The sequence below is a fragment of the Aulonocara sp. 'chitande type north' Nkhata Bay genome, linkage group LG3 (assembly GCF_057382095.1).
Source record: "Aulonocara sp. 'chitande type north' Nkhata Bay isolate Kocher_YH1m ecotype deep benthic linkage group LG3, A_spYH_male_GT1.1, whole genome shotgun sequence".
In the NCBI taxonomy this organism is placed as follows: domain Eukaryota; kingdom Metazoa; phylum Chordata; class Actinopteri; order Cichliformes; family Cichlidae; genus Aulonocara; species Aulonocara sp. 'chitande type north' Nkhata Bay.
The window spans coordinates 25,428,704-25,437,437 of NC_141346.1; the positions used below are offsets into that span (position 1 = coordinate 25,428,704).

An 8,734-nucleotide genomic window follows, 5' to 3' on the forward strand; every position below is an offset into this window, starting at 1 on the left:
CCTCTGACTTTTATTATGAAAAACTCAAACCAAAGTGACCCAGAAGAATTTGTAACTCAGTTTTATGGTAGTTGGATTTCACTCTTGATGCACACCTGTGTTGTATTAACACTGCAGGTTATGTGTCTGCAATTTACAGATGTCCTCTAAACGTTTCACCTGCAGCTGATCATAAAGAGGAGAGCACCAAATGTCCAAACATGAGTGAGCTGAAGGTGTCTGCCACTGAAACCAAATAATTTAAAAAACAAAAACAAAAACCACTTTAAATGAGGCTGTGGTCAGAGTTTTAGTTAAGCACTTAGTAGTACTTCCTAAATACACGGGGAAACCCACTGATGTTGATGAATGTCCTCACAAAGACGGCCAAATGCCGTGTACACAGAGCTGCTTTGAGGTAAACTCTGGTTTACCAAAGTAAAAGAATGGCTCATACGACCTCAATGAAGTCGTCACTTGAAATTTACAGGTGAGCTGAATGCTGACAAGCACACATCGTTCTCTTCCTTCCTTCCTTGGTCATTTTAATGTTTGTTTACTGCAAACGCTCATATTCAACAAGAGGAAAAGAAACTGGCTAGAAGGGGGACAAGGAGAGGAGGGAGAGAAGGAAAGGAGGAAGGAAAAGATGGGGGAGGAGGGATGGAGGAAGGTAGGAAGGGAAAAAATGGGAGAGGGAAAAGGAAGGAAAAATGGAAGAGGAGGGAAAAAGGAGGAAGGAAAAGATGAAAGAAGAGAGTAAAAGGAAAAATATGAGAAAGGAAGGAGAAGAGACTGACAGATGGAAGTGAACGTAAAGCCACGTTGAACTTGGAAATGTAGCGAGCTCTAACGTCAGCTTGAGGTTTTTCGGACCAACTTCACTGGTACGAGACTGAATCTGATCTCCGTGGAGGAATGTAGAAACTGCGCTTCATTAAAGCAGCGGAAACCCAGACTTTAATGAGTCGAGTTTATTTTAGCAGCGTCTTGGAGTAGACTCTACTACACTCAGAATCCGTTTAAAGGAAGCTTATTTATTCTCAACCAGGATGAGACGAACTCTGACTTTGAATCTCTGTCTTCCCACACATCTCCTGTCTGAGCCTCGCACCGAGCTTTCTGCTTCAGTATGTGGGAGTTTGTAGGAGAGCAGATAATATTATGCAACCAGAACTGGCTGCAACACCCCGTACGAGGAAAACTGAAGCATGTAGGTGTTTTTTTTCCTTTTCTCTGAGCTTCATTGATAAAACTAATGAATTAAATCTAAGCTGTGCAGCAGGTCCGTGCTGCTGCTCATCAGTGCTCTGCACATGTGGATGGTTTTCTTCCTGCCTAATGCTCCGACATGAAAGAGTCAGATTTTATGGGCTTTCTATTTTTACAACCTGCTGGAAATGAAAGGTGCAGCGTGAAAGTGTGTGTAGAGTTTGATGTGTGTTTGTAGTAGCCTGATAACGTACCGCCAGCTGACACAACAACAGGCAGACGACTGCAAAATCCCAAACAAAGAGAGCAAAACCAGCTGAAGAGTGAAAAAAATGAACCAGAAAGACCAAAGATGGGAAAGAAGAAAAGATGAAGGAAATGAAGGGAAGAAAGTGGCAGAGGGGAAGAGGAAACAGAAGAGGCAGAAATGGAAGGAAGGAAAACATTGATTAGGATACAAAAGAAAGATGAAGGAAAGAAAAACAATTCAAAGAGGAGAAACAAATGAAATATAGGGAAGGACAAGTGAGGAAGGAAATAAAGCAAAGAGAAAAACACATGAAGACAAGCTAAGTAAATGAAGGTGGAAGCAGGAATGATGGAAACACCGAAGACAAAGGAAAGTGGAATAAGATGAAGAAACAAAAGTACATTAATGTGAAGGATAAAAAGAAACAAAAGAGGAAAAATAAAGTAAATAAGGACAAAGAGGTTATAAAACAGAATAGGATGCAAAGTAAGGAAAAGGTAAATAAAAGAAAGCAAATGAAAAGCTGTGGAGGCTTCAGCTGAGACTGAAGAAGTCATCTATCCATCTTCTGCTTATCCACTCTGGAGTCAAAACACCAGCCCAACATAGTGCTATAATTTGTATCCAGATAATTAAAGTAACTAATTAATCTCCTTAAGACTGAATTCTGTGATATTTACATGACAAATTAAAGTTGGAGATCTACTAAAAGACAGAGTTAAACTCAGGCTCCATCCTATGATTTAATGATTTATATTACAGGGGCCTGTTTTTCTGTCCCCAAAGGGTGACAACATAGAAACGTCCCCACTTAAATAGTAATACGGCTAAATGCACACACATGTACCCCTAGGAAAAAGTGTGTGTGTGTGTACCATGTTTACATACCTGTGTGGGGACCAAGAATTGGAAGTTTACCATACTTGTGGGGACCAACAGCCCTTATGGGCACAGAAAATAGGTTAGACCAGTGTTTCCCAACCTTTTGGAGCCACGGCACATATTTCACATTAGAAAAATCAAACAGCGAACCACCAAACAAAAATGTCTCAAAAAGCATTTTGATCATTTATCTTAGCAAAATAGGCTCAGTTTGTCCCAGTATACCTTTTTTGCTTTCTTCTGACCATCACTCATGACGGCCTTCATGTGGGCTGGAATTTTCTCCAGGACCCAGACTGACTGCTTTTTCTCTTCAAATATTTATCTATTGCTATTATGTGCTGTGTTCTGACAGCATGACTATTATGTAATATCTTCTTCTGTTTGACAACCAACTTAATTAGAACAGGTGGTTGTACCGCCCTCTAGTGGAAGAGAATGTAATTGTTCTGCCTGTTACTCACTGCGGTCACTTGGAGTACTAATCAGGTGAAACCAGATAATCTTCTACGGCACACCTGTGTGCCACGGCACCGTTTTTGGGAAGCACTGGGCTAGTGTTAGGATAAGCATCTAGGGAAGGATATGAAAACATGACTGTGTGTGTGTGTGTGTGTGTGTGTGTGTGTGTGTGTGTGTGTGTGTGTGTGTGTGTGTGTGTGTGTGTCTGTGTATGTGTGTGTGTGTGTGCGCGCGCGCGCGCGCTGCATCTCCTACAAACCCTCACAGTTTAATGAGTCCCAGCCGGATGTTTTGATGTTGAGTTTTACTGTCTGCGAGTCTGAGAGCTTTTCCCTGACTTTATTAGGTGTTTTAATCCCTCATACACACACACACACACACACACACACACACACACACACACACATTCTCTTTTAATAGGAAGCTATAGATATCAGAGCAGGCTGCTGTGTGTGTGTGTGTGTGTGTGTGTGTGTCCCATATTTTATTTTTGTAGCTTGCACTGAGGGCTGATTGATTATGTATGTTCTGCCTGCAGCACTGCGGTGTGTTTGTTGACCTTCTTGTAAGCGACACACACAGGGAAGCACGAACTGTAGCACGTTATAGGTGAATAACACCAGCGCAGTCTCTAATGCAGCTCAGGCAGCTTTGCAACTCAGCGCCATCACTGTTGTGAGGTGTTCCTGTTATTTTGTCCACCCCATCCTCATATAAAAATAGAGAGAGAGAGGATGGCATTTGTGCTTTCAGTGAGATGAAACAATAATAGCTTACAGACATGAACACACACGTGCATCTATGCTTGTGGACCTTCTGTGACATGATGCGTAATCCACACAGCTGTGAAGGTAAGTCATACCTTAAGAAAACAGTGATTTGAGGTTAAGGGGATTCCTCTGAAGTGGTGCAAAAGTGTGAAAAAGGTCAGAAAGAAGTTGTTTAATGTTTGTGTACATGGACATGTCTGGGGATAAATGTATGCTCACCACCTCAATGAACTCAAGCAACAAGGAGCAAAAGTCCTTACTGATGCGAGACCAGTGAAGTCATACAGGAAACAATTACTTCAACTTATTTGTGTGTTTGTTTGCTGTTGTGAAACTGTAAGTAAAGAGTGGAAGGTGGATCTAGCTGAGAATCTGCACGTTTTCTGAGCAATGTCTTGTGATTGACATGTCATTAGCTAAAAACTATGAACTAGTTACCACTCTTTCCTGATGCCTGAGTGTAATATACAAAGAGAACCTAATATTTTGTTCAATATGACAACAAACCATTGAGCGGTGAACACATCAGAAAAATGCTTGCTTGATCTTGTCACATGGTCATTGGTCATTTTACCATACACTCCTTTTTGACTTGACCAGTAGTCTTTTCACAATCACAAGGGTATTTAGCAATGACCCTGGTGAAGGCCACAGGGGGAAATGTGTTGGTCACGCATTAAAACTGGTTCCTAATACTTTAAGTTTCACTGGAGTCTTCATGTCATTAGATCTTTGTCTTCGCCATGAACCTTGAAAGTTGTTCCAGAAAGGTTTGTTGCTATTTTAATGTAAAGAACATGGTTATTTCTGTTGCAGCAGCTGTTATAAATGCAAAACTAAAATGCAAGATTCTTTTGACTAATTAACTTTTTGCAGGAATATCTGTAATTATATGTGCAGACTCTGCTGACTGTTCAAAGCAATGCAGTGGCATTTATCTAGTTCTCATCCTGTTACAGCAACATTGATTACTGCCTATAAAAGCAATAAATAAATAAATAAAAGCAACCAGCATATGTCTGCTAACCTAACCCTGCTCTCCACATATGCTTTGATTAGGTCAGCAGCCTCTGCTGTTCTGACAGTTATTGTTACCTGAGACGTTTCTGTCCAGTGTTCATTAAAGCTGGATTTTTAAAAATTATTTATATAGAAGAAGCAGTAAATAAAAATGGTTAAACACACAGTTTCACTCTCTAACTGCTCCTCTTCCTGGAGTGAAGCACAGCCTGATAACCCTCCCTCTTCTTCCTGCTCTTAAACACAGCACCTCCTCTCTGTCCACGTGTTTCCTCGTTCCCTCCCCTTCAGATCTGCAGTTTGAAGATGGGTGTAACCAACATGTGGTGACGTGTAAGAGCTGACAGGCTCCATTCACTGCAGAAACATGTTGTTGAGATCAGAGCTCAGACTAGTTTCAGTTATAAGGAAGTGAAACTCACACAGTCACTGACACTGAGAGGAGAAATGGCGCAGAAAGGAGTTCAGCTGGACCGAGAAACCTTCTCTTGTTCCATCTGTTTGGATCTACTGAAGGATCCGGTGACTACAACCTGTGGACACAGCTACTGCAGGAACTGTATTAAAAGTTTCTGGGATGAAGAGGACAGGAAGGGAATCCACAGCTGCCCTCAGTGTAGGAAGACTTTCACACCGAGGCCTGTCCTGGAGAAAAACATCATGTTTGCAGCTTTAGTGGAGCAGCTGAAGAAGACTGGACTCCAAGCTGCTCCAGCTGATCACTGCTATGCTGGACCTGAAGATGTGGCCTGTGATGTCTGCACTGGGAGGAAGCTGAAAGCCATCAAGTCCTGTTTAGTCTGTCTGGCCTCTTACTGTGAGAAACACCTCCAACATCACTATGATGCAGCTCCGTTAAAGAAACACAAGCTGGTGGCCCCCTCCAAGAAGCTCCAGGAGAACATCTGCTCTCGTCATGATGAGGTGATGAAGATTTTCTGTCGTACTGATCAGCAGAGTATCTGTTATCTCTGCTTGATGGATGAACATAAAGGCCATGAAACAGTCCCAGCTGCAGCAGAAAGGACTGAGAAGCAGAAGGAGCTCGAGGTGAGACGACTAAACATCCAGCAGAGAATCCAGGAGCGAGAGAAAGATGTGAAGCTGCTTCAACAGGAGGTGGAGGCCATCAATGGCTCTGCTGATAAAGCAGTGGAGGACAGTGAGAAGATGTTCACTGAGCTGATCCGTCTCCTCCAGAAAAGAAGCTCTGATGTGAAGCAGCAGGTCAGATCCCAGCAGGAAACTGAAGTGAGTCGAGTCAAAGAGCTTCAGGAGAAGCTGGAGCAGGAGATCGCTGAGCTGAAGAGGAAAGACGGCGAGCTGGAGCAGCTCTCACACACAGAGGATCACAACCAGTTTCTACACAACTACCCCTCACTGTCAGCACTCAGTGAGTCTACACACTCATCCAGCATCAATATTCGTCCTCTGAGCTACTTTGAGGATGTGACAGCAGCTGTGTCAGAGACCAGAGATAAACTACAGGACATTCTGAGAGAGGAATGGACAAACATCTCACTGACAGTCACTGAAGTGGATGTTTTACTGTCACCAGCAGAGCCAAAGACCAGAGCTGGATTCTTAAAATATTCACATGAAATCACACTGGATCCAAACACAGCAAACAGATATCTGCTATTATCTGAGGGGAACAGAAAAGTAACAAGAACAGAACAACAACAGTCTTATTCTGATCATCCAGACAGATTCACTGGATGGTATCAGGTCCTGAGTAGAGAGAGTCTGACTGGACGTTGTTACTGGGAGGTGGAGTGGAGAGGGGGAGGAGTTCGTGTAGCAGTCGCATACAAGAATATCAGCAGAGCAGGGAGGGGCAATGAACGTTTATTTGGATTCAATGACAAATCTTGGGCATTATATTGTGACACAAACGGTTATAGATTTTGGCACAACAATGTCCAAACTGTCCTCTCAGGTCCTCGGTCCTCCAGAGTAGGAGTGTACCTGGATCACAGAGCAGGTATTCTGTCTTTCTACAGCGTCTCTGAAACCATGACTCTCCTCCACAGAGTCCAGACCACATTCACTCAGCCGCTCTATGCTGGAGTTCGGCTTTTAGATCACGGAGACACTGCAGAGTTGATTAAAGTCAAACAAAGAAGACAGGTTCATGTTGATCCCTGACCATTATATGTACTTGTGTAGTTTCTAAATGAGGCTTTACATTTTAGAAGCTGAGAAGTTCAGTGGTCCATTGATGTGTGAAAATAATATTGCACTGATTCAAACTGTACTTACATTTATATACCTTACATCAATATAAATCTGAATTTGTTCTTATGGCTGATAATCATGTGAGTTTAAATGATACTACTCTTCATATTCAGCATGTTTGAAATCTGTCATCAGTCTGGTTAAGCTGGGCATACACTATGTGATTTATTAATTTTTATTTTTAAAAAATTTTCAGTCGTGTTATTCAGCTCAAACTGTATGAGTGAATCACAGGGGTTAGAAGTTTGTAGGTCACGATGGGGGTCTCACACTATACAGCCCGATGCTCTAATGCGACCTGAGTGCTCACACTGTGCGTCCATAACATGAAGCCTATAACACAAAATCTGTCTCAGCACAGTGCAGTCCATCACCAGTGTTCGGTCCTCCAGCACCAGCTGGACTGGTTAAAACAGCAGAACACAGGATCCATCAGACAAGCGACTCAGAATGAGTTGGACAATGCTGCGGTCGAGGTACTGCAACTAAATGACTTGGATGTGTGTGAAAAAGTACTCTGGAAATCTTCAGAGATACCTGACTCTTGAACGATGGGGGATTATGAAAAGATTGTAGTGACTTAAATGTGCCTGATGGAGTTAGTAAGGGTGCAGCTGTGCCTCGAGCTGATGACAGCACCATAGAAACGGATGTGTTAGTGGAGGAGGTTTGGACACACGTCTGCTTTAATGTGTTTTGCTATTAAAAGATGACAGAATGTTTTATTTACACTAATAGTTGTTAATAAATAGGATTTGCTGAATCAAATTATGTTCTGATATTGTTTTTGTATCATCGTTACATAACATCAATTTCCACATTGTACACATGCAGTTATAGTGATGACAGACACATTAGTAACGATAATGTGAGACACTTACTGACATGTACAGATGGATTTTCTAAGTATGCATGCAGGTGTCTTCAAACCAAGGCAGCAGCATCTGTTGCATCTGCTTTTGAGGACGAGTGAGGGACGTGTACCTGCTAATACGTACGGCTCTGATGTCACTAACATCTCCTTGAACTCTAAATCAGTGTTTCCAACCACTGTGCCGCAGCACATACAGGGAGTGCAGATTTATTAGGCAAGTTGTAACAAAATAAAAAGGAGAAAAGAAAAGCCTTGTTAAGTCATGACATATGCTCTTCGTCCCAGGAGGGTAAATCATACCAAACCTAATTGGCAGGTTCAAATTTGTAACAAAAGACAAATCATCGGCCAGATTAATCTCAAGCATTCATCCATCAGCCACACACCTTGCGACACACAACATACAACATAACCCTGATGTCTTTTCACATAATAAGTTTCTTCTCATGTAATCAGATGTGTGCCATGTTAAAACTTCTTCACACACCTCAGAAACTCAACAACCTATTAGCTCGCCCAGCTCACTCTTTCAAGACCCCTCATCAGCATTCTGTTTTCCCCCAGCTTTGATGCAATCATCTGTCCTCCCATAATATTAGTCCACTAGTCTATGTATCACTTCTCATCTAAGTGACTTGGATAAGATGACAAACAGAATCACATGCTTAAGATGCTGTCTGGTCTTCATGAGTTTCATTATATGTGTATGTAGGGTTAGTAGGATTAATACATTTTCCGTTTGTGTTTTTTTTGTGTACCTTTTTCATTTTGTAGTGCTTCAGACTCCTCAAATGTTCCCACTTAAAGCAGTTATTTTCCTTTTTCACAGGTTTGCTAACCCAAATTTTGATTTCCCACACTAAACAACAGCATTCCTCTGTACACTCACCTACTTCTTCCACTCTGTTCTCCTCTCCCACTCTGCAGTCCAATGGCAGTCAGTTCTCTTCAGCTTTGGCCTGTGTTTTCCACTGTCTCATCTTGGCATTTCACTCCAAAAGTGGCAAATGTCACACAGTGAAGTTGTAGCTTGCTGGAAACACATGT

General features: G+C 42.1%; 1 protein-coding gene across 1 annotated transcript; it reads left to right on the forward strand.

The window, feature by feature from the left end:
• Positions 1–4,963: 4,963 nt before the first annotated feature.
• LOC147334784 (tripartite motif-containing protein 16-like) lies at positions 4,964–7,524 on the forward strand. Its single transcript, XM_086275101.1, has one exon. The coding sequence runs from the start codon at positions 5,023–5,025 to the stop codon at positions 6,721–6,723; it is 1,701 nt and encodes a 566-aa protein (XP_086131227.1). The 5' UTR covers positions 4,964–5,022; the 3' UTR covers positions 6,724–7,524.
• The last annotated feature ends 1,210 nt before the right edge of the window (positions 7,525–8,734 follow it).